The 26,846-nt window shown below is 42.7% G+C and overlaps 1 protein-coding gene across 5 annotated transcripts in view; it reads right to left on the bottom strand.

The window, feature by feature from the left end:
* Window positions 1-26,846, bottom strand: part of LOC115476258 (mRNA cap guanine-N7 methyltransferase-like) — a gene marked incomplete at its 3' end in the record, with an annotated part of 148,199 nt that overhangs the window by 36,454 nt on the left and 84,899 nt on the right. For all 5 annotated transcript variants that reach the window (XM_030212557.1, XM_030212544.1, XM_030212551.1 and 2 more), the window contains 3 exon segments: window positions 1,531-1,712; window positions 19,500-19,615; window positions 22,156-22,281. In XM_030212557.1, coding sequence (XP_030068417.1) covers window positions 1,531-1,712; window positions 19,500-19,615; window positions 22,156-22,281 — 424 coding nt within the window.

Raw genomic sequence — 26,846 nt, 5'->3', positions numbered from 1 at the left:
TGGGCTCCAGTTCCAGCACAGCTCCTGCTTCCAGTCCTGGGCTCCAGTTCCAGCACAGCTTCTGCTTCCAGTTCTAGGTCCAGCATTCTGCTTCTTTCAATGCTATTAGTGGAGCAATTCCCTCTACGGGGACTTGCCTACCGCCTGCTACAATTCTGTCTGTCCCCTGGGCAGGCAGGCAGTACTGTTCCACAGTCCAAGAGCTCACTCACCCTAAAACCTGACCACCACGGTAAATGTTCCAAGTCTCAGCAGTGCTATTTCTTTCAGTTTCTAAATATTTATAATCACTGCTCATTTCAATCATTGATTCTTTACTGTTGGTGTCAGTCATGTTTCTAAAAAAATAGAGGTGGTAAATCGATGAGACTATGAGGGAGGGTGATTAAGTATGAGTTAGACTTGATAGTCAGAGAGGGGACAGGGGAGAGTCAGAGAGACAGCTGGAATAAAGGACTAAGTCAATATAGTGGCAATGCCAGCAAGCAGGGACAGTCAGCAATGTGAAATGAGGATAGTCAAATCAAATCAAATTAGGGCTTATATAACCACTAATATCCACTTGTCAGTGTAGTTTACAGAAAAATAAGAAAAGAGTTACAGTGTTTACCGAATCTATAGCGGAAATCATGGGGAGGGGCACAGTCACTGACATAGGCATCGAGATCTTGGTTGTGTGAGCCAGCAGTATCAGGGATTCATGATAGGTTTTGGGAAGAAAGAAAAGTTTTTAGTTTTCTCTTGAAGCCGAGGTATGTGTTGTATGTTCCGATGACAATGGAGAGTGAGTTCCATAATGAAGGGCCTGCTGCAGGGAGTATAGATTTGAAGTATCTCTGGTATTTTATGTCCTTGTAGGACTGGGAGGAGAGGAACAGCTGATCTCTTTATCTATCGATTTATACACCATCTGGAAGTTTAAGATCAGCTGCGAAAATAGATTATCTACAGAGATGCAATCATTAGGATTTCTGTCTCAAAGCTTTGGAATTCTTTACCATAGCATCTATAACAGAATGATTCAATTGTTAATTTTGAAAGCAACTGAAGGCCTTTCTTTTTCAGCAAATCTTTTCTTGAATACTGAAAAAGCCCTTGAGGCTTTTAGATACTGGATTTTTATAATTATAATTTTTATCCTACTATGTGTTTGTATTTGAGTTTGTTCTTATATGATTATGTGTGTTGGTTGTAAGCCACCTGGAATTGTAGATGGTGTGGGATAGAAGATTTTTTTTAAATAAAGTAAAATCATATATTTAACTCACATAATCTAGAGATAACAATCAAGAGGCTCTCAGAAACAATAAACCTCAATTCAGTCATGCAAACATTTTCTCTCTCAATCTACCTATCATGTGTGCAATCGCCTTCATTCCACTGGAGACCACCACCAAAAAAGAAAGATGCAGTCTTCTCAATAGAGTGAACACAAGCCCCACATAAAGGACACAATGTTTTTAAAGATTACTAAAACCTAGCAATATATTTGTTCAGGTAGATAACATTTTAACATGAAGAAGCACTTACACAATTTCAAAGCCATTTGGAGTTGTGCCAATGAAATAGCCTCCTGGGCACAGCCTCTCACAGGCATTTCTGAGCATCATGTCCGCCTGCTCATATGTCTCAAACGAATAGTGGTAAACAAACTGGCAACTGCAGATGTCAAAGTAAATTCCTGGGTCGCTGTACTTCTCAGTCAGAAGCTCCTGAAACACATTTGAAAGATGAACAGGACTCTTAACACGGCAGCTAAACTCCTGTTACTAAGCCACGCTGTAGGCGCACTAACATTTTTAGCGCACGCTAACACTAGAGATACTCATAGGAATAGTACTAAAAACCAGCACGTGCTAAAACGCTAGCTTGTCTTAGTAAACAGGGCCTTTTGTTTCTCTGGGTTCTAATGAAATCTACCAGCTTCTTTAAAAAGATTATTTTTATAGCTATATATATTTATATCTATTCTTTGAATGTAGAGAATATGTGCATGTGTGTGATCTCACTTTCTCTCAATCATATACATACAATCCCATCTACCCAAATTCTATCTCTATATTTAAATAAACCTAATAAAATCCTCAGAGAACTCAGCAATATTCAGCACTGTATTAAGTTACGTAATGTGTCTGCATCATTTCCTAGCAACAACCAAGCACAAAGCTCTGGACCTCCTGAAGACCTTAGCATGAACTGCACAGACTCATCTGTATCTCCAAAGACTCTGTTGCCCCTCCTTCCCACCACCACCATAAGCTAGTACCTGAGGGATTCTGGAGGCACAGATCTCATTGGAGAAAACAGTTCTTAAATAAACCATTTTTTCCAAAGTACTGGGAACCTATAGTGCAATCAATTAACTAAGTCACTGGTTGAAGGACAGAAAATAGAACAGGACCACATGGTTCAGTTTTCAAAAAGATCAATCACAAACCTGTCCTGTTAAAACATTCATAAGTGAGCTAGAGAAAGAAGCAACAAGTGAAAAACAGATAACATAAAATTATTTAAATACTACACACAAGGAAACTGATTTCCAAAAAGCAATCAAAAATGTTAATAATCTTACAACCAGAAATAATATCATAGAACAACCCAAGACTTAAGATAATAAATTTTAAAAAACAGACAAACCTTCCTATTTAGTAAATAGTAAGTGACAGCAGATAAAGACCTGAACGTGACTGTTGGGCAGACTGGATGGACCACTCATTACCAATTCATGATTAAATCAACAATGAATATGATATTATATACTTTATCACAAGTCTTTCTTTGGCATTTCTGGGACACAGACTGTAGAAGTCTGCCCGGCTCTATCCTTATGTTCCACCAACTGGAGTTGCCATCAAAGCCCACTCCAACCTACCCAAATCTTTCTTGTCATTTGCGGGACCCAGACCATAAGTCTGTCCAGCACTGTCCTCAGTTCCAAATACTGAAGTTGCCACTGAAGCCCCTCCCAGCTTATCCTAAACCGGATTCCTATATACAGACACAGACCTACAAAGTCTGCCTGGAACCAGCCTAAGTTCTTTACAGCTCTTTATTTATCTTCTTACGCTGTTTCTGCATTGGTGCAGTTGAATTAATAAATGCCACGACTTTTGAATTCAGAAAGTGCATTGAAAAAGAACTTAGACACGTGACCTTAAGCCAATAATATAAGCAGTTTACAATTTTTGAAACGAATCAGTAAAACATGTGCTGAGACTTAAAATCAGTGAGTACTAAACATACACTTTAACAAATTCTATAATCCATAGACCAACAATATATTCTTTCAAACGTAAAAGTCACAAGATATAGAAGACAAAACGATCATGTGTCTTTAAGCAACATCATTGGGCTTTCTAAATTTGTAAGTCTCGGTGATTTATCATTAATTCAACTACACCAATGCAAGCCATTTAAGTAATATGGTGTTTCAGTCATCTTGTCATTTACATTAGAATATGTTTTTGAGCATATCTAATATAATAAAACGCACCCTCAACGTTCTGAAGCCAACGTTCTGTGAAGCCCTGAAGCCTTGAAGCCTTGAAGCCTGAAGTCTGAAGCCTTGAAGCCTTGAAGCCATCTGACGTCACTCCCAGCCGTCTCTGCCCCGCCCTCGCGACAAAACAAACAAATCCGGAAGCGAAACGTCAGGGAAGGAGGCGGCGCTCCCGACGTCTAGCCTTCCCTTCGCTGTGTTCCGCCTTAAGGCGGAACACAGCGAAGGGAAAGCTAGACGTCGGGAGCGCCGCCTCCTTCCCTGACGCTTCGCTGCACAAACCGCCACGGAGGTAAAGTTAAAAAGAATTAAAAAAAAAAAAAGGGATGCATGGATGCGAAGGGGGGGGGGCATGGATGCGAAGGGGGGGCATGGATGCGAGGCATGGATGCGAAGGGGGGGCATGGATGCGAAGGGGGGGGGGAGAAGAGGGCGGGCCAGGCTGGGACATGGGAGAGAGCGTAGCATGGATGCGAGGGGGGGGGGTCATGGAAGGGCGAGAGGGGACTTGCTGGAAAAGGATGAATGGAGGTGGCAGGGGACAGAGGAGCATGGATGGGTATGGATTAGGAGGGCAGGGCACAGGGAGAGAGGGGAATTACTGGAAATGGATGAATGGAGGGGGCAGGGGACAGAGGAGCATGGATGGGCATGGATTGGGAGGGCAGGACTCAGGGAGAGAGGGAAATTGCTGGATAGGGAAAAATGGAGGGGCCAGGTGACAGATGAACATGGATGGGCATGGATTGGAAGGGCAGGACTCAGGGAGAGGGGAATTGCTGGATAGGGATGAATGGAGGGGACAGATGGGCATGGATGGATATGGATTGCAGAGCAGGCCTCAGGCAGAGAGGGGAAATGCTGGATAGGGAAAAATGGAGGGGCCAGGTGACAGAGGAGCATGGATGGGCATGGATTGGAAGGGCAGGACTCAGGGAGAGGGGAATTGCTGGATAGGGATGAATGGAGGGGACAGATGGGCATGGATGGATATGGATTGCAGGGCAGGCCTCAGGGAGAGAGGGCAATTGCTGGATAGGGAAAAATGGAGGGGCCAGGTGACAGAGGAGCATGGATGGGCATGGATTGGAAGGGCAGGACTCAGGGAGAGGGGAATTGCTGGATAGGGATGAATGGAGGGGACAGATGGGCATGGATGGATATGGATTGCAGGGAAGGCCTCAGGCAGAGAGGGGAAATGCTGGATAGGGAAAAATGGAGGGGCCAGGTGACAGAGGAGCATGGATGGGCATGGATTGGAAGGGCAGGACTCAGGGAGAGGGGAATTGCTGGATAGGGATGAATGGAGGGGACAGATGGGCATGGATGGATATGGATTGCAGGACAGGCCTCAGGCAGAGAGGGGAAATGCTGGATAGGGATGAATGGAGGGGGCAGGTGACAGAGAAACATGGATGGCCATGGATTGGGAGGGCAGGGCTCAGGGAGAGAGGGGAATTGCTGGAAAAGGATGAATGGAGGGGGCAGGGGACAGATGGCCATGGATTGGGAGGGCACGGCTCACACTCTCTCTCTCATATACAATGTCTTTCTGACTCTCACTCTCACACACTCTGTCTCACACTGTATCACATTCACTCTCTATGTGCCACACAGTCACTCACACACTCGCTTGGTCTCATACACTCACTCTCACAGAGAATCTGTGTCTCACACACACTCTCTCTCTCGCCCACACACACACACTCTCTCTCACACTGTGTCTCACATACACACTTGCACACACTCTCATTCTCACACACACACTCTCTCACAAACACACTCACACCCAGACTCACTCTCTCACACACTCACACTTTCACTCTGACTCTCAAACAGTCACTCTCACATACACTCTCCCAAACATACACACTCCGAGGAAAACCTTGCTAGCGCCCGTTTCATTTGAGTCAGAAACGGGCCTTTTTTACTAGTTTTTATTATAACATTTCTAATAATTAAAATGCATTGTTTGTATAATTTAAGCAGAATGTTACTTGTCAGCGAGACAACTGAATGACAATTTACGATCTTTGAAAGAAGTTACAACTGTCCTCTCTGAAGAAGACAGTATTGGCAAAATATGCCTCCATATGGGAAGGTTCTTTTGTGAAGATCAACAATCGAGAAATTTTTGGACATCCTTGCTACAAAGTTGTAGGAACTTTGTATAGTTTAATTTGAATATTTTATCAAGTCATGAAGTTGGAACTCCTTCCTTTTGGCTACTAGTCTGCAAAGCTCTTTGGCCTTCTCCCTACGGAGTGTGTCAGCAAACTTTACTACACTTTGCATTATGTTCTGTAAGTGCATACCCATAATGAACAGACAGGATGCTGTGCTGGACAGGAGCATAGCATTCTGAAAAAGGTTTCTCCCTAAATACTCCAATATCCTAGCCTCCATTCCAGAAGGCAGCAAGGAATGAATCTTTGACCTTTTGGATCTTTTCCATGTGGATTTAGCCACCATAAAATGGTGAGGGAACTGCTGCTTCTTGAAACTGGCAGCCTTTTGGACTCTATACATAGAGCTTCTTGCTAATTCTGATCTGAATTTCCTTCAGGAGTCTGTGAACAGGCATTGTCACAGCCTCCTTGAGTGGGCTGAGGAATTGGAGGCTATCCATTGTTTCCTCTGTGGCCTCCTCCTCCATCTCTAACATATAGCATGTCCTGAGCCATCTCCCTCACAAAAATCGATAAATGAGAGTTCAGCAGGTGGAGATTTATACCTCTTTTGAGGTGGAGAGGGATCTGAAGAAAGGACTTGAGCTGTTCTATAGAATCCCAAGAGCACTCAGTCAGACTCACAAAGATACTCCATAGGAGAATTTTGAGCCTACTCCATAGGAGAATTTTGAGCCTCTGCTTACCTCAAACTACTGACACTTGTCAGGTCTTGGCCAATGGTGTTAAACCACTGAGGGGTCCCAATGAAGCGTCCTCTCTCAATGCACTGGAAACCAACAATTAGGCCTCTATATCAAGGAGTCTCCTGCAGGCAGTGCACGGTTTCACAGATCAGCTGGATCCTTCCTTGACTGAACATCAATGTCAGAATAGCAGCATTGCTTCAAGCAAAGCAGCACTCCATCTTCCCCTTGAACTTCTGCATGAGCTGCTCCTTGAAAGCTGCCATTGACAAAGACAAGGGATAGCCACATTCTCCTGAGTCACTTGGGATGTATCAGAACAGAGGTCTCAGATCCATGGAGGGCAATTCCAAGGAGTAGGAACACTCCTCAAGTTGAACGGATGTCATTACCCATATGTGATGATTTGCTTGTTCGTGGAGAATAAACAAACACAAGAAAAGCTCTGGTAAAAGGAAGCTTCCCAATCCAACACTTGTAGTTTAAAAGATAAAAACACCTTCTGGAGGAAGTGATGTCACAGAAGTGGATGGTGGCTTGAATGCTAAGCTCCAACTGAGTTGCTATTAAATTCCCTCACATTGAGCCAGTCTTACTTGCTCTTTCGACTTCCTTCAGCTAGTTGGTGGACATGTCTATGTGAAAACAGTTGGAAAAATACAAATTTACAGCCATTGATAAAGATTAGCAACCTTCTCCAAGAGTTGGCAAGACAACGGATGGTGCTGACAAGATGGCTGCAAGCACTCTAACTCGAACGGAAAGACACACATGGACTGTGTAGTGGAGACGTGAGCTCAGAGATGTCACTCATTCCTGTAATTAGCTGATTTACACTACTGCTAGCTTTACCCATTTACCCTATCTATAACTGTGGGAGGAAACATGAGAAAGGTGCAGACAGTGGTGGAAGCCTAGCAGCCTCTCAAAAAGTTCAGTTGCTCTTATTTGTCTGCAGAGGCTGGATCAGTTGCAGCTCCGCCATCATCCGGAGCTAGTAGTAAAAACTTGATTGTACTGGTAATCATTTTCTTGCCTTGTTAGGCTTTTCAGGAGTTTTTGAACTAGATGGGACTATGTTCAATATGGTATTTAAGACTGTTTATGATGCAATAATAGAGATAAAGAGAGATATATTTGTATGAACCATTCTGCCTGTGGGTACATTCGTCTTGTCTTTTTTGAGCTGACCCTGGTATCTCTGAATCAGCGATTAGAAGGGCTGGTGATGGGGGAAGGAGGCAGTGGGTTCAAGACGGGGTCCTGGAATGTGAAAGGTTAAATGATGCAGGGAAATGCAGCATTGTGTTCAAGGAATTGCAGTGGCTCTCCTGGGATGTGGTGTTTTTGTAGAAAATGATACTGCTATGACACTGAGCCGTTTAGACTTATTCCTACAGACAACAGTTGTGTGATTCCTTGACACATTATTCTCCAATTTCCCCACAGCACTTCTGAAAGAGACCCCTGAAAACAGTTTGCAGCCAAAACATGGCCTGTGTTGGGTCAAGATTGTCCACGTATTCTGTGTAATTTGGAGAATAAAGGTTTTATGTTTTTAGAAGAATTGGACTTCTGGAGTTTATTTTGGTTGTCATCTTGGGACATTTTTGGTTGTCATCTTCCACCCCTTGTGCCTTGTTTTTGCAAGAAACCCATATGAAGAAACATGGTCAGCGCTTTGTACACCAGAGAGAATTTGGTCAGATTTTTGCTAACAGTAGCCCGGGGGGGGGGGGGGGGGGGGGGGGGGGGGGGGGGAGTAATTTTAATTTGCACGGGTCTTTCCTGGGTATTAGAGGAGGTATATCGAGATCTGGCAGGATGATGTATTGCTATCAAGGGGAAGTTGCAGGGTTGTAATGTTACTTTGAGAACTGTTTAGGCTCTGAACATGGGCCAGGCAACTTTTTTTTTTGGATCTCTCACATACAGCTTTTACCATTTATTAAAGGTGGTGCTGTCCTGGGAGAGAATTTTAATATAGCTCCTGACCCTGTGTTTGACCAGTTCTCCTTAAGCTTGATTTGTTGGACATCTAGAAGATCCAACATCCTGCCCAAAAGAATTATTCCTTTTATTCTCATGCTACTGGTACGTAAACCCGTATGGATTTGCTTTGGTTGTCTAGGAACATGTGGGGAAGGTTGCGGGTCTCCAAGATTGAAAACGTTCATCAATCTGACAATGCTCTCATTTGGGTTTCTCTAGGGGATGGGAACAATTTGCGGCATCAAGGTTTTTGGAACCTAAACGAATGTCTGTTCCATGACAAGCTTGTTTCTGTGGCTATACAGAAGGTTAATCAAGATTACTTAGCTTGCAACGACCTTCCTGTGGTTTCCGAACAGATTAAGTAGGACACTTAAGGCTGTAGTGCAGGGCCACTTGATTAAATGAGGTGTGCAAAAGAAGCAGTCCCAAGATAAGAGTCTCTCCAGTTGAGAGAACTGTTGAGGGAGCTGGAAAAACATCATCAGTTGAGTATGGACCGGGGGCTATTTAGCAAGTTGCTTCAACAACAGCAAGTGGATGAGATTGATTTTAAGCAAATATGTTTAAAACAGAAAAAGGTTTTTTTAGTTTGGGAACTGTGCTGGTACCTGTCTGTTATGATCTAGGGTCCACAGAGGTCGAAGCTTTGGCTCACTTCTGGGTCTAGGTTCCTTGTCCTGGTCCTGAGTCCACTTCTTAATGGCAGTGGGTTTCGTTGCACAATAAAACAATACACAAAGGTGGGGGAAAAGGTATTTTATATAAAATTAGGCTTACAGCAGGGCAGAAATGTATTGCAGCGGGTGCTGTGGGTCTGAGTCTGCCTGTCTCTCTGCTTCTTTGTGTGTCTCTAAGAGCATGTGTGCCTGTCCTTCTGTTGGGCTGAGGAGGGGGATGTGAAGGTGTGGGGCATGCCTGAGTGTGTATGTGCTTGTCCTTCTGTTGGGCTCAGCACGGGGACGTGTATGGAATGGCTTTCTCAGAAAGAAGGTCTGCAGGTAGGAGGGTGTATGTGTGCTGGGTGTGGGTACGCCTTTTTCCTGGGTCTGAATGTGTCCTTTTACATCCCTCAGCTCCCTTTTTCCAGCATATTCCTGTGTAATAATTTCTTTGTTTGAGCTGATGACTCGATTACCCAAGAGGAGTGGATTCTTTGAAGCCAATTTCTTGGAGACCAGTTGTCTGGGTCCTATTGTTCTTCCTGAGCATTGATTCTGGCCTCCTTTTCTTAAAGTACGGGTGCTTAAGACATGCAAAACTAAGCCCAAAAGGCAGGAGGCATCCTGTTTACACTAACATCACCAGGGATCATACCAGAAGTGTTCAGGACTGCTTGCAATATTTCCCAGAGGCCTTTGTGTAGGCTAACTTTCCAGTCAGAACCTGATCTGTATAAGGGCAAATGCTGACAGTACCCTACTTGCTCATCATTTGAGGCAGCGTTGGGTATCTCACACTATACATAAGATAAAAGGGCGGGAGACCAAGATTGTTTACACCGACTCTGAAATCAGAAATCAATTTTTTCTTTTCTATAAACACTTGTACACCCAAGAGTCCGCTGCAGAGGTGGTTGATATCCAGAGGAACTTAGACACTATCAACTCTGCCTACTTTGATACTGGTAATGGGCTCAGAACTTAGTACGGCTAACAAGGGTTTACCAGCTGGGAAGGTCCCAGGTTTAGAAGGTCTTTCCTCCCAATTTTATAACCTTGTTCAAGGGGATATTGTTCCTTTATTGGCCAGGGTTGCAAATAGTTGGCTCCAAGGAGAATCTCTCCCTCCTATAAGGGAGGAGGCCATAAAAGTCACTGCTAAGCCCGGTAAGGACCCTGCGGTCTGTAGTTCCTATAGGCCGATAACCTTGCTTAATATAGACGTTAAACTAATTGCCAAGGTGTTGGCTGACAGTCTTGCTGTTTATTTTCTCAGACTCGATTTACCCTGTCAAGCGGGCTTTATTCGAAGCAGGCAAGTGGCTGACAATGTGCAGACTTTGCATCTTTTGTGGCATGCCCAATGGTCTAAAAACAAAGTGGCTTTGTTAGCTATTGGTGCAGAAAAGGCCTTTGACAGGGTGAATTGGCAGTTTTTATGGGCTGTTATGCACAAGATTGGGTTTTGGAGCCACTTTAACACTTGGATGCATAAGTTTTATGAGGCCCCCATGGCCCAAGTAAGTCATAACAGAGCGTATACAGATTCCTTTTTGATAGGCCAAAGCACTATCCAGGGGTGCTATTTGTCCCTGTTGCTTTTTGCTATTTCAGTTGAGCCCTTCATTCAGAAGATTCAGGATAATCTGGATATTTTAGGCCTATCGGTTGCTGACACAACCAATAAGATTGCTCTTTTTGCAGATAATATACTACTTTATGTTAAACACCCTGAGATTTCTTTGCCTGTGCTTTTAAAGGAGTTTATTGATTATGGACCTCTGGCTGGATTTAAAGTCAATTATGATAAATCTGAGTTGCTGGGCATTACCTTGACTCCAAGAGAGCTTTCCATTTTGATAGGCCCGGGGTCATTTTCAGTATCTTAGAGTGCACCTTATAAGGGATTTAAGTATGCTTTATGATTATTATTATTATTATTGTTAAAGCAGATCAAAGCAGATATTTCGCGTTGGTAGGAGGGTTGGTTGTCATGGTGGGGCCGGATTTCAGTTGTGAAGATGAATATTCTTCCTCGTCTTTTTCTTTTCACACACTGCCTATCTTGGTACCACACCAGCAGCTGCGTAAGATCCAGAGGGATTTAGTGAGATTCATTTGGGCGGGGAAAGGACCACGGCTAGCGAAAGAGTTGTTGTGGTGCCCAGCGGAGCTTGGGGGACAGGCAGTTCCTAACCTTGTTTCATATTACTGGGCTTCCCAGTTGCAACAGTTGATGGATTGGGAGGAGTCACCTGAGCTGTAGTCTTGGAACAGCATGGCTTTCTGCATTTTGCGCTGAAATATTTGTTGTAGATCTTAATGTTGCCAAAATACCTCACTCCATCTTTTTCTAACCTCTTCACAAGTCATCTTCTTCATGTTTGGAGTTTGGTCAAGACAAGACTGGGTGCAAAATTTGTGTTTCCTCCTTGGCACCTATTCAGTTTGAACCCTCCTTTTTTTTTGGTGGGGGGAGGGCAGAACCAGTACAACTTAGACTCTCAAAACTTGTTTCCTGTTTGCAAGTGAAACAATATGTGGGTGCCCAGGAGTGGTTGCGTGATAACCCTGATGATATTGAACACTTGGGAGAATCTTTAGCTAGCACTAGGGAAATTTAAACAGCAGCTATCTCTTATTTATACATTTTTGAGGAGTCAGGAATGTAAACGTTTTAACTTTATGTTACAGTGGGAAAGGTATTTGGGAGAGTAGTTTAGCATGAGGACAAGCTGTTTTTAAAGTACTTCAGAAAACTTTGATAGGTATATTGAACAGAATGCTTATAAAGTTGTTACCCACTAGTATTTAACCCCAGCTAAACTAAAAGCGATGTTCCCTACTGTTGCTACTGACCTCTGTTGGCACTCTGAGCAGGAGGGGAGAAATGTCATGTTTGGTGGGCCTGTATGAAAGTCCAGCATTTTTGGAGCACTGTGATTCACTGCCCTAAGTTTTGTTTGTTAGGTATTGATTGGACTGACGAGGGTGTCATAAATGGCAGAGGAGGTTGGAGACTGTGCCTTGCTGCAGCCAAGTATGAAATTGCTGCACACTGGAAACAGACCTTGGGACTTACTTTAGAGGACTGGTATCTACGAGTAAAAGTTGTGGCAGAGCTTGAAAGACTTACAGATCGCTGGAGGGGCTGTTGTGACCCAGGGGCTGCAGAATGGCACAATTGCAGGTAATACTTTGTTCTGTGAGGAAGGGTGGAGTTCTCCTCTAGGCTGAAGGAACCTCTGGTGGACTATTTGGTGGAGGGATTCAGTCTGTGCTAGGGTGGGTGGGGAGGGTGGGTTTTGGTACTGGTTTGGATGTGCTTGATTTTTCTTTTGAATTGTAATGGGAACTGTTACTGGAACAATAGATGTGTTACTTTTTGCCTTGAAATACATCTGGAAATACCTGTAATATCAAGCTACAAATAGGCCCTTTTCTGAAAATAACAATACCAAAATTTTATCCTTCTCAGAGACAACAGGGTTACTACTTACAAATAAAATCCTGAGTGTTCAAGACATTTTGTTAAATATAGGAAATCAGATGGAGCCCAATTATCCATCTCTACACCAGCTTTGTTTGCAATCTGAGTTTGCTTAGGAATATAACAGATATCAAAGTGAAGTTACTTACCTGAAGCAGGTGTTCTCCAAAGACAGCAGGGCAGGTACCCTTACACTAGGGTGACATCATCCCAACGGAGCTCAGTGTGGATGCTGCCCAATGCACTATATCTTTAAGAGGCTTTTGGCAGCAGCCCCACCGTGCATGCAAGAGTGTCTTCCTACCCAACCCGCAAGCTCAGGACCCTCAGTAACATGAAAAAGCTAAAAAGAATTAAACTCCAAGGGGAGGCGGGGGGGGGGGGGGGGGGGGGGGGGGGTGTAAGGATACTTGTCCTGCTGTCCTCGGAGAACATCTGTTACAGGTAAGTAAATTTGCTTTCTCCAATGACAAGCAGGGTGGTTTACTCATTATATTTGAGAATTCCTAGCCACCAGGCTCACCGAAAACAACGCTAGGAGAATAGACTCTCGCAATGGCAAGACTAACCTGAAACCAATTAACCTTAACTGATATAGAAACTGCTTGTGGAGGTGCAGCTGGGAATAGAATAGAAGAGGGGCCTAGGAGACTCGGCTGGATTCTAGACACCAAATTTTGCAGGACTATCTGGCCAAACAGACTGTTGCATCAGGTATTGTACTCAAGGCAGTAATGAGATGTGAAAGTGTAGAGCAAAGACCACGTTGCAACCTTGTATATCTCCTCAATGGAAGCTGACCAAGTGGGCTACTGATGCAGCCATGGCTCTGACATCAAGAGTCATGATATGGCCCTCAAGTGTCAGCCCAGCCTGGCCGTAAGAGGAGATCCAATCTGCCAGCCAATTGGATAAAGTGTGCTTACCGATGGCTATCCCAATCCTGTTTGGGTCAAAAGAAACAAAAAGTTGGATGGACGCCTTTGGGCTTTAGTCTGCTCCATATAAAAGGCTAAGGCTCTCTTTCAGTCCAAGGTATGAAATGTACTTTTGCCAGGGTGGGCATGAGGTTTTGGGAAGAATGTTGGCAAGACAACCAACTGGTTAAGATGAAACTCTGACAACACTTTAGGAAGGAACTTAGGATACATGCAGAGAACTACCTTGTTATGATGAAATCTGATGTAAGGTGGATAGGCTACTAGCGCCTGGAGCTCACTGACTTGGCAAGCTGCCAACAAAAACAAGACCTTCTAGGTCAGGTACTTCAGATGACAGGATTCAAGAGGAGGTTTCATCAGCTGGGTGAGGATGATGTTGAGAGGTTTGAGAGGGGGCTTTGTCAATATCAAATCTCTCATGAACCAAACAACTAGAAGTCATACAGAGATGGACTTGCTTCCCACGTGGTGATAAGCACCGATTGCAGAAAGATGAATCTTTAAAGAGTTGGTTTTCAAACCAGACTCAGAAAGGTGTAGGAGGTATTCAAGCAGTTTTTGTGTAGAGCAAATAAGTGGATCTAGGGCTTTGCCCTCACACCAGACGGCAAACTCCCTCCACTTAAAGGTTAACACCTCTTGGTGGAATATTTTCTGGAAGACAGCAATATCTTGGAGACACCCTCAGGCATTTGCAAGGAGGCAAATTCTATGCTCTCAACATCCAGGCTGTGAGGGCTAGGGTCTGGAGGTTGGAATGCAGAAGAGACTCCTCGTTTTGCATAATGAGAGTCGTAAAGCAATCCAACCTCCACGGTTCTTTGGAGGATAAGTCCAGAGGTACTACTACTACTTAACATTTCTAGAGCGCTACTAGGGTTACGCAACACTGTACAGTTTAACAAAGGACAGTCCCTGCTCAAAGTAGCTTGCAATCTAAAATGCGAAATGTCAAGTGTCAAGTGGGGGCAGTCTAGATTTCTGAATAGAGGTATGGTGGTTAGGTGCCGAAGGCAACATTGAAGAGGTGGGCTTTGAGCAGGGCTTTGAAGATGGGCAGGGAGGGGGCCTGACGTATGGGCTCAGGGAGTTTATTCCAGGCATGGGGTGAGGCGAGGCAGAAAGGGCGGAGCCTGGAGTTGGCGGTGGTGGAGAAGGGTACTGAAAGGAGGGATTTGTCTTGAGAGCGGAGGTTACGGGTAGGAACGTAGGGGGAGATGAGGGTAGAGAGGTAAGGAGGGGCTGCAGATCGAGTGCATTTGTAGGTTAATAGGAGAAGCTTGAACTGATCGGAAGCCAGGTAGTAAATCAGGAAAAGCCTATCAGGGTAGCACACTGTTTCAGGAAGCTGCATCTGAGCTCCAATCCATGAGATCACTGCTCCAATACCTCAAGGCAGTGACTAAAAGCTAGCCAATATATCTTTGCCAAGCAAAGCCCATACCTCTTACCTGGCTGAAGTTCACATTTTTTAGCTTGGTGATTTAGTCGAGTACTTTTGTAGCGATTTTATATTATTTTTTATTTTAGATTGGATGCCTCTTTATACACGAGACCCTGATGAAGCCATAGGCAGTGGCAAAACGGGTCCCACTGGACTGGGTTCAGAAATGCAAAGAACAATGTTTTTCTCTGTGCCTCTATCGAGCACTTTAAGAATCCATGCTAGAAGTTAACATGGATTGAAGAGTATAATTGCTTCTTGAATTCTGTGGGAAGTCTTCATTTTTTGATAATAAATGTGAACACGAGTACTAATGAGAGATCTTTTTGGATATTGGGTTTGGTCTCTCTTTTCCTGTTAAGACATTTAAAATTTACCAGAATGGCCAACAGTCAGTGGAAAACTGTGTATGGATTTACTAAGAGTGAGGCTAGAACTTGCTATCTGGACCTTCCCATTTCAACATTAAGGAGATTGAGGGTAATGATTCTTCATCTTGGATTGAACTTTTAAATTTGAAGATTAATGCAACTGTTCTAGCCGAATACTGCAAAACTGAACCGTGAGAGGTTTTAGGATGTTGAAAGAACAGCAGGTGTTCAAAGATGATGCTGATTTTCTTGATAAATGGAATCAAATTCTTAATGTGCTCATTTACTTTTAATGTTACTCATTATTGATAGGAGTCAAGAGGTAGAGGGAACCAGATCTGTCTCGACCAGTAGGTTGCGATTACGATCATGGTTCCCTGGTCTTGTCTGAGTTTCAACAAAGTCTTCCCTATTAGAGGGATGAGAGGATATGCATAAAGGATACCTTACCCCCCAATGTAGGAGGAAGGCATCTGGTTTCTAATCTGCCATGTGATCTGAGTCTGGAGCAGTAATGAGGAACTGTTATTAAGCTGAGTGAAAGAGATCCACTGAAGGGGTGTCCTACACTCAAATCTCGCAGGCTATGCCCATATTGAGAGACCACCTATGTGATTGCATGACCCTGCTTAGCCTGTCTGTCAGACTGTTTTCCTTGCCTGCCAGGTATGTAGCTCTGAGAATCATGCCACAGATGAGGTCCCAATGCCACATTCTGACTGTTTCCTGATTCAAGGGGTAGGATCCTGTACCCCCCCCCCCCCCACTTGTTGACAAATTACATTGCAACCTGATAACCTGTTTCTATCAAAATGATTGGTGCTCAAGCCAATCTCCAAAAGCCTTTAGAGCATTCCAAATCGCCCAAAGTTCAAGGAGATTGATATGAAAAGTGACTTCCTGGGTCCCTTGAGTGTGAAGCCTATCTACATTTCACTAGCCCAGGTTGGATGCATCTGTGGTCAGAATTCATTGTGGAGGTGGAATTTAGAACTGTAGTCCTAGAGCCAAATTGGACCAAATTAACCATGAGCGGAGAGATTGAGCGAGCTGAGGCGTGACCTTGATGACATCCACTAGGTTTCCTGTGGCTTGAAGTTAAAGTCTATTGGGTTCTCCTGAAATTTAATGTGGACAAATGCCAAGTGATGCACATGGGGAAGAATAATCCAAATCACTGTTACATGATGCTAGGGTCCACCTTACTACTACTTATCATTTCTATAGCGCTACTAGACGTGCGCAGCGCTGTACACTTGAACATGAAGAGACAGTCTCTGCTCGACAGAGCTTACAATCTAATTTGGACAGACAGACAGAACAAACAAGAGATAAGGGAATATTAAAGTGAGGATGATAAAATAAGGGTTCTGAACAAGTGAACAAGGGTTAGGAGTTAAAAGCAGCATCAAAAAGGTGAGCTTTTAGCTTAGATTTGAAGACGGCCAGAGATGGAGCTTGACGTACCGGGCTCAGGAAGTCTATTCCAGGCATAAGGTGCAGTAAGATAAAAGGAACGGAGTCTGGCGTTAGCAGTGGAGGAAAGGGTGCACCTTAGGGTGCACCTTAGGGCCAGAACCCAAGAAAAAGATCCAAGATGTCGCTGTAGACAATATATTGAAATCTTCTGCGTAAGTGTGCAGTGGTGGCCAAAAACGCAAACAGGATACTAGGAATTATTAGGAAAGGGATGGCAAATAAGATCAAGAATATTATATATCCTCTGTATCGATTTATGGTGCGACCTCACCTTGATTATTGCATTCAATTCTGGTCACTGTATCTCAAAAAAGATGTAGCCTTCCCAGGTTGTGGCAGGCTGGCAGCGGTATCAGCAATAAAATCAATGGGAAAACATGAGGGACCATTTCCTTTCCCACACTACGACCAGCTCTGCCAGTCACACCCCTCCGATGCTTAAATTTAAATCAGGGGGAGGGGGGAATCAGCATAGCTAGCAGCACCATGTGCGAGGAAAGGGTCTTGTGTGTCTTTACATTGCTCCTGCCACAGACCTGTGAAGGCAGCGAACCGAGCAAAAGAACAGAGGAGAAGGTCATGGCATGGGCTGGGGAGGCTTATACTGGCTGCTTTTCCATCTTGCTGGACACCACATATCCCCCCGGCTGATGTCTTGCACACCCCCCTCAGGATACATGTACCTCATGTTTGAATCCTATGATCATAGGTTTAAGTGAACCAAAATTATTTGATAAGATAATTGAATACTTCTGGTAGAGCATAGGAAGGCCAGACTCTTAGAGGAAATTTAAGTGGTTAAATATTTTAACATAAAATGGCAACAAAAGAAAAAAAAAAAATATAAAGATTTTTGGCAGCATAAACACACCTTTAAGTACTAAGCAGTTCAGAGCAGTGAAAGGATTTTTTTTCACCAGTATATAAGAAAGAAAAATTTAAGAAAAATAGAAATGTATGTATTAAAAAAGAATAAACACACTAATAGAAGAACAACTTTATGTCTAACAAGCTGGGCAAGCATTGAGGGGGTACATGAAGCTTCTGGCATTGCCATTTCAGCGCTATGAAAATGGCACAGAACTGAAGGCTGCAAGAATTTTGGGCGGCCTGGAATTCTGGATACAGGCAAAGGTTTTCTACTTCTTCCCCCCTTCCCCGCATTGACCTCCGGTATTCATTAGGAGTATGCTCTGTCTGTTTACTGCAGCAGATATCCTTGGGCAGAAGAGTGTTATGGCCTGGCCCAGGTGGTCCATATCTCCTTTCTGCCCAAACTCCCCCCCCCCTCCCCCGGCAGCATATGATCCCCTGGCTGCAGTAGGAGGCACAGCCCTGCAATACCAAAAGACAGTGTGAGAGGGGGGGAGGAAGAAGTAGAGGACTTTTGCCTACGTCCAAAATTCTTGCAACCCCTAAGTTCGGCACTGTTTTGACGGCGCTGAAATGGCAACGCCAAAACGGCAATGCCGAAAAGTCCAGATTCGAGAACTGAAGTGAAATAACTAGTGTTATGTTTATAGCAATTCTATAAATCCATACCGGGCACGGTGGCTGCGCAGGACTTCTCCATCTCTATCGCAACTAGCATGAAGCTATTTGGGGTCATCCTGGCACTTGACTCTTGACCTTCAAGTTTCGTCTATAACGAAGCAAATGCTCCTCTCCACGAGGTCTCTCAAGCGTATCAAGCAGCTCCTACCATTTGACCTATTCAGGACTTTAATCCACACTCTTGTTTTGTTACTTCTCTAATTCATTTTCCCCCTCTACTATTTATTGGGGTCTAAGAAAGATTTTACAATGCTTGTATAAATACACTCTAATTTCAGAATCTTTTTTCTTTTTTTTCTCTATATAGTTTCTTAAATGTCTACATATGGTTGCTTGGAGTGTTACTATATTATTTCTACCTGTATTTCTGTACAAGGGAATCGTTGATTATTGTAATTTAAAATTAAAGAAAAAATAAATAAATAAAAAATCCCTCAAGACTTATCTTTGTGATAGATCATACTCCTCCGCTGCTTAACCTCTTGGTATCCCTCTTTCGTTTCTTCTGTTGTTCCTTCCCTCCTTTATGTACCTTATACTTTGTGTTGTACTAGAATTGTTATGATGTTCTTTTATTAAAACACTGTTAGCCACATAGAGCCTGTCTTAGTGGGAATATGTGGGATATAAATGTTCTCAAATAAATAAATAAATAAATAGCATTTTGGTGGTCAATCCTCAGAACCTGTCCGACTGGTTTTGCAAGCATTCTATGCAGTGACCATGCTCAAATTACTCCGGTCTACCAATGGGCCGGGTAAAAAGTAGCCAGCTGGAATAAACCCCAAACCCTGATGAAAATAACAGCAATAGATCGATATTAAACCACCACTATTCAACAGCCAGAGAGCAAAAACAGGCAGCTAGCTTTAGCGGCATTTTCTTTAGCTGAAATTATTTTAGTATGACAAAACAAAAGAAAACAAATTTTGTCTGCAGAAAAATTACCTTTAGATACAGATGGGTTGTTATTTTGTATATTTTGTGTTTGTAAAGTTTGTTATTTTACATTTTATGGTTTATCATCACTGCAATATTTATTTTAAATAATTTATATTTAATATATAACTCATCTGGGCATTTGAAGAAAGAATGTATGGCTTACTTTGAAAGCTGAAATTTTATTAACCAAAACAGATATAATACATAAATGACTACAGAGTAGCCCGAAATAAGTAAAGAAGAAAGATACCTTAGTGGAATCAGCAGTAATAAATTCTGCACTAAAGATATGCTCATTGTAACGGCTTCGGTTCTTCATTTCTTTGTAACGTTGCTGGCACTGCTGTATAGAAACATCAGCTAGGTCTATAAAAATAAACATAACATAAAGAGAATCAAACTATGGTCATATGTGCACTAGAGTTTCTTTATCATTGTGTAGATGGGTATGGGGTAGTTTTAGTACATTTCATTCCATCTTCATGTAGTGTCACAAAGAAAAATCCAAGCGCTAACACCACTAGGTGGTCAGGTCATGAAAGACTAGTTATCACTGCATTACAGACAGAAAGCAGGTATTCTCCAACATACATACCTCAGGACTAAGCCTCCAACACAGAACAGTACATGAAGGTCTGCTGAGCATATACACAGATCCAACTATTTATAAAAAGGAAGTTAAATATATCTAAAGAAAAATGTATCATATCTTTAAGTCAACCTCATAGGACTAAGAGGGTGCCAATAAGCCTTCCCTGGAAAAGTAAATACATTATGAACATCCAAATGACAGGTAGAATTCATTTATAAGAGCATCTGTAGTTTTTGTTTGTTTTGAGTAGAGCGATGTGGTAGCCATTATTAGTCCACTTTTAAAGGTAATCAACAGAAATAAAATAAAATAAAATATAGAAAATAAGATGACACCTTTTTTATTGGGCTAACAATACATTTTTTTATTAGCTTTTGAAGATAACCCTTTTTCATCAGCTCAGAAATAAGCAAATGTTGGTAAATAACAGTATATATCTATATATATGCTGTTATATACCAACATTCGCTTATTTCTGATCTGAAGAACAAGGGCTACCTTCGAAAGCTAATCAAGAAATGTATTAAGTTAGCCCAATAAAAAAGGTGTCATCTTATTTTATTTTCTATGTTTTATTTTATTTCTATTGATTACCTTGTTTGTTTTTAAATTACTTTTGTTTCACCACTTCTAGCTGTGCCTCCCTCCCAACAATCAATAATAAAAATAGTCACACAAACACCTATGGCAAAAGATAAAGCAGTGTTGATAAATAAAAGTAAAGAACAAACTCCTTTTTGTGTAAGTAAGTAGACAGATGCAAACATTTCTTTCCGGAGAAAATCTACCTTATTACTTGTACCCACTGATATTTTTATTTCTTATGTTATTTGAATTTTACTCACACCTTTTATGGCAATAGTTCAAAGTGAGTTACTTCCAGGTACTCTAGGTATTTCCCTGTCTCTGAAGGGTTTACAATCTAAGGGGTTCTTTTACTAAGGCACGCAAACAGATTTAGCGCACTTTAAATAAAATGTCCATAGGAATATAATAGGCTTCTTCCCATTTAGAGTATGCTAATCATTAGCATGCACTAAATCCATTAGCACACTTTAGTAAAAGGACCCCTAATTTTTTACCATAGGCAATGAATATTCCACGCTGCCCTGCAAAATCTGCCAACATAAAATACTGCCGGAGCAGTGGAGTTGGTACACCAAACCTTCAACTTCAACTTTATGTTCCACTGTCCGACTCCAACTCCAGCTCCGACTCCTACTGATATCAGGCTTTACATTTTTTGTTCTGGATCTAAAGTACTGGTAAATATAACTTTAGATTCAGGACAAAGATATGTCCACACTGAACCCGCAAAAAGGTGGGAAAATGTGGGGTACAAATGCAATAAATAAATAAATAAATATATAAAAGTATAAAATTATACAAAATAAATAAGTATAAAATAAATTTAGCATATTATTATGCTTTTTTTATTTTTAAGCTGGAGTTAGTACATTTCTACCAACTCCACAGCCCTGAATATTGCCACATGTTTACAGTTTATTAATATTTCATCAAACTGCCTTTTTTAACAATGTAAACAGTGTTATGTTTGCAGTTTGTTCTTTCTCGGAATCCAAGATTTTATTACCCCCCATGAGAAGATACCTTCAGCACTGAAAGAAACATATGAGTTGTGATATAAACGTGGTATCAAGAGTGTTGTCATACTTTGCTCTGTATGAATTCTTAAGTATTTCACAGATCTCATAAAAATTCTGGAATTCATTCAAAATTATCTGGATATTTTTACAGCTCAGGTAGAGCTTTTACAGTCTAGGATATGGATCAGGAAGTTTATTTAGCCTTTTACATGTTAATTGCTATGAACTACTTATATGAAAATTCATCAGTTATGTATTGTTTAGATACTTGGGGCCCTGTTTACTAAGCTGCGTGTGCACTAAGCATTAGCTTGTGCCAACCGTGTAGATGCCCATAATATTCATATGGGTGTCTACATGGTTAGTGCGCGCTAATTTTTAGCACGTGCTAAAAACGTTAGCGCACCTTAGTAAACAGGGCCCTTTTTATGGTATTTAAAAATATTTCTAATATTGAACATTGCATGAGATTTCTGATTAAAATTCAGACAGCATGAATATTTGTGAACTGTACCATTATTTATCTACATCCCCACACTGTCTAATCCAGTTGTACAATGTAAATACATTAGAAATCCAGTTGTAATGCAACTGTACATCACTTCTGAGTAATATTTTCTCATACTGTATGGAAAGGTTACAAAAACTTCCTTACAACAAAAATGTTCAGCTGAGGTCACTTCTACCTTGAAGAGATCCTTTATTACCTGTGCACACAAGTTTGCTGATTTTGCCTTTTCTCCACTTCAGCAGATCTCCACCCTTTCCACAGCCCAGATCCAGCACTGTGATGTCTCCCTTCTTTTTTTCTCGTACCCTTTCTAAGAATTCAACTGGGGGGGAAAATATATATATATCAAGCAATGTACCTACTCAATTTACTTTTTCTTTTACCAATTTCCAAATATAATCTCTGTATTCTTTTTAGTGACAGAGAACGATGCAACCATGATGTGACAGGGCTTGCAGCATGCTGAATAACTTGGTGGCTGCAGCATCAGATGGAAGGGAGGCAACAGCAAATTTCATTTCAATGCAGATAATCCTCCAATATGGCATGCAGCACTCAGCCCTAGTCAGTCTGTGCCCAAAACAAATAATTATGCCAAAGTGCCTCAGAAACATTTGAGTTCAGGGGGCCCTGCATCTGCTAATCTAGAAAAGTATCCAATCAAGATTAGTCTAAAACCAGATATTCTATCATCTGGTTTCCTATAATAGAGGTGCCCAAGTGTAAAAAGAAGCGTTGCTTACCTATGGAGTATGGCTGTCCTAACTGGTATTAGACCACATAAAAGAAAGCCAAGGCACTACAGATCATCCTCCTCCCTTTTAAGAACTTGAAGGTATTCAATAAAGAATGTTTGTCTCATAGGTCCAGTGGTTCCCAAACTTGGTCCTGGAGGCAGCCCAGCCAGTCAGGTTTTCAGGATACCCACAATGAATATTCATGAGAGAGATTTGCATGCACTACCTTCACTGCATGCAAATCTCTCTCATGAACAATCACTGTGGATATCCTGAAAGCCAGACTGGCTGGGTTGCCTCCAGGAACAAGTTTGGAAACCACTATCATAGGTCTTATTGCTGAAAAGTTTGGAAAGGGGCAAATGCCCCCACCCCACCCCTACCCCCCAAAAAAGTTCAGATGTAAAATGAAATTGACTGAAGGGGTGAAGTAGATATGGGTCCATAAGAAATAATTTATAAGCCCTTTTACAAAATCTTAGCATATGCTAACAGCGTGTGCTAAACGCTGTGCTTCCTATTTTATTTATTTATTAGGATTTATTTACCGCCTTTTTGAAGGAATTCACTAAGGGGGTTGTTTACTAAAGCTTAGCTCGAGTTATCTGCAGCAAGGCTCAGATAACTCGAGCTGAGCTTTAGTAAACAAGCCCCTAAAGGTGGTGTATAGTAAGAAAAAAATCAAACATGGGCAATAGACAATTAAAGCAGTAAATGTTCAAATAACAATACAAGTATGGCATAGAGGCATATTTTCAAAGCACTTAGCCTTCCAAAGTTCCATAGGTTTCTATGGAACTTTGGAAGGCTAAGTGCTTTGAAAATATGCCTCTATATAGTATACTACTGACAATGCCAACATAATACGTAATAGAACATTTTAACTGATAGCGTAGGGTATAAGCAAAGGTGGAACATATAGATAGGTAAGAGAGTAAGAGGAGTTAGAAAGTAAGGTGATTAATTTAAAGAAAGGTGCAAATGAGGTCAGAGAGATGGTTAAATATTATATTATTTTACACCTATGGGCCACGTGGCACTTAGTTCATGATATCCGGTAGCGAGCCCTAAGTTTTAATAAAACAGCCCCTTATTTAGGTCCTTCTACTTTGAATTATGTGGTCTATGAGAATTATTACCACTGTTTTTCTCTCTGTGATGTAGACTTTAGTTTGATTATCTTTTCCTTGTTTGAATTTTCTTAGTTTTGAAGTAACTAAATTGCTTGGATTTATTATCTAATTGAAATAGCAAAAAGAAAAACTTGAAAAACAGATGCAAAAATAAGAAAACTGCTCCATGCCCACAAGGTAATAAGAATCACCATATACAAGCCCATAAATTCCAAGAGACGAGGGAGAAACAGGCAATACATAAACTATCAAAGGCCTGCTCAACAACATCAGATCCAAATATACAAAAAGTGTTAAGTATGACTGTAAACATTCAGAACTGGTCTTCATCCTTGTACAAACATTCCAACAAATATAAGGAAAGAGTGAGAATCTACCAACATAGATAGGACAGAAGAAAATTTGCAAAACAATAATTTTTTTTTGTAAGAATTAGATTGGCAAATGAATTAAAACAAGAGGCAAGAAATATAAAAAGTGTTCCTGCAGTAATACACCAATTAAAACCAGACATAACTGATTAGAGAGGTGAATTTAAACCGGAGCATGAGAAAAAAAAAACCCCTATGTTCAGCTCAGGACAGTGCATTAGACAAGATGGTTCATAGTAACCATAGAAAAAAACTGGCACACATATAGATTCTGCAACAAAATGCTAGAAAACGGTTACTCATCTTGTAGCTGGCAGCAAAGTACTAACAGCAAAAAAATTGTATACAGAAATAAAACATGGCAACGTATCTCATGCTTTAGAAACTATGTAGATACTAATAGAAAAATGCTGTTATCATGACCCTAAGAAACTGTGGAAACTGAAATGGTTTAATCACCTGGGACACTCCCATTCCAACCAATAAAAAAATTATTGCAAGAAAATCAGAAATAGTTGTAAAAGAGAAACGCAAGAGTCAGTGCCAAGGTAAAATTATGTATCATACCTGATAATTTTCTTTCCATTAATCATAGCTGATCAATCCATAGACTGGTGGGTTGTGTCCATCTACCAGCAGGTGGAGATGGAGAGCAATCCTTTTGCCTCCCTATATGTGGTCATGTGCTGCCGGAAACTCCTCAGTATGTCGATATCCAAGCTCCATCCGCAGGACTCAGCACTTAGAGAATTACACCCACAAAGGGACACTCTGCCCAGCTCACCACCGCCGAAACGGGGGAGGGGAATTAACCCAGCTCATCCCCACACAAGTGGGGGAGGGGAATCCGTCCAGCTCATCCCCGCGGAGCGGGGGAGGGACACCACACCCGCCAATGCGGGGGGATCTGGCTTATCCTGCAACCGCAACCGCGGGAGGAGCTGACTGACCCTAACACCGCCGAAGTGGGAGGGGTACAAAGCTGCCCTACTGCCGCACGAAGCGGGAGGGAGCGCAGGCAGAATTTAAGTCTCAATCCAGCCCCGTAAAACGGAGGGGAGAGGAATGCAGCAGCTCACTGTAACACAAATTCGTCTCAACTCTTGAAGAATCCATTGAAAAACTTGAACACGAAGTCCTCCTGAACAGGAACTGAAGACTAAACTTGAACCTGAAATGCAACCAGAATATAAACAATACAGATATCTGGGAGGGACTATGGATTGATCAGCTATGATTAATGGAAAGAAAATTATCAGGTATGATACATAATTTTACCTTCCATATCATCATGCTGATCAATCCATAGACTGGTGGGATGTACCGAAGCAGTACTCACCCAGGGCGGGACATAGAAATCCCTGACCTCAACACTGAAGCTCCAAACCGGGCCTCCGCCCGAGCAGCCACAGTCAAGCGGTAATGCCTGGAGAAGGTATGGGCCGATGCCCAAGTTGCCGCCTTGCAAATCTCTCCCAAGGAGACGGACCCGGCCTCTGCCATCGAGGCCGCCTGAGCTCTAGTGGAGTGAGCCTTCAGCTGGATAGGCGGCACCTTCCCCGCGGCCACATAAGCCGCTGCAATGGCTTCCTTGACCCATCTTGCCACTGTAGGCTTAGCAGCCTGCAGACCCTTACGAGGACCTGCAAACAGGACAAACAGATGATCCGACTTCCGGAAATCATTGGTCACTTCCAAGTATCTGATGATGACTCGTCTCACATCCAGATATTTGAGAGCAGAGTATTCCTCTGGGTAGTCCTCCCTACGAAAGGAAGGGAGACAGAGCTGCTGATTCACATGGAAGCGAGAAACAATCTTGGGCAGGAAGGAAGGCACTGTGCGAATAGACACTCCTGCCTCAGTGAACTGCAGAAAGGGCTCTCGACATGAGAGTGCCTGGAGCTCGGAAACTCTTCTGGCTGAAGTGATAGCCACCAAAAAGACTGCTTTCAACGTCAGGTCTTTCAGAGATGCCCTTGACAAGGGTTCAAAAGGCGGCTTCTGCAAGGCTCTTAGCACCAGGTTGAGATTCCACGCAGGCACCACTGAGTGCAGAGGAGGGCGCAGGTGATTAACTCCCTTCAGAAAGCGCACCACATCTGGCTGCGAAGCCAGGGAAGCACCCTTCAGGCGGCCCCTGAAGCAAGCCAGAGCCGCTACCTGGACTTTAAGGGAACTGAGCGACAGGCCTTTCTCCAGACCTTCTTGCAGGAACGCCAACACTGAAGAAATTGGAGCAGTGAAGGGAGAAAGTGAGCCTGCTTCACACCACGCTGCAAAGGTACGCCAAACCCTGGCGTAAGCAACAGAAGTAGAGCGCTTCCTCGCTCTCACCATAGTGGCGATGACCTTGTCTGAGAAGCCCTTCTTTCTCAGACGCTGCCTCTCAATAGCCAGGCCGTAAGACCAAAGGGGGAGGGATCCTCCATCACCACGGGACCCTGATGCAACAGGCCCTGCTCCACTGGCAGCCGCAGAGGATCGTCCACTGAGAGCCTGATCAAGTCCGCATACCAGGGACGTCTGGGCCAGTCCGGACCCACCAGGATTATCCGGCCCGGATGCTTTGCCACCCGGTCTAGCACCCTGCCTAACATGGGCCAGGGCGGGAACACATAGAGAAGCTCCTGTGTCGGCCACTGT

Source organism: Microcaecilia unicolor, chromosome 1 (genome assembly GCF_901765095.1).
Source record: "Microcaecilia unicolor chromosome 1, aMicUni1.1, whole genome shotgun sequence".
Taxonomy (NCBI): Eukaryota; Metazoa; Chordata; class Amphibia; order Gymnophiona; family Siphonopidae; genus Microcaecilia; species Microcaecilia unicolor.
Note: the sequence above shows the minus strand (reverse complement) of the source record. Positions and strands in the feature narration are given on the sequence as shown.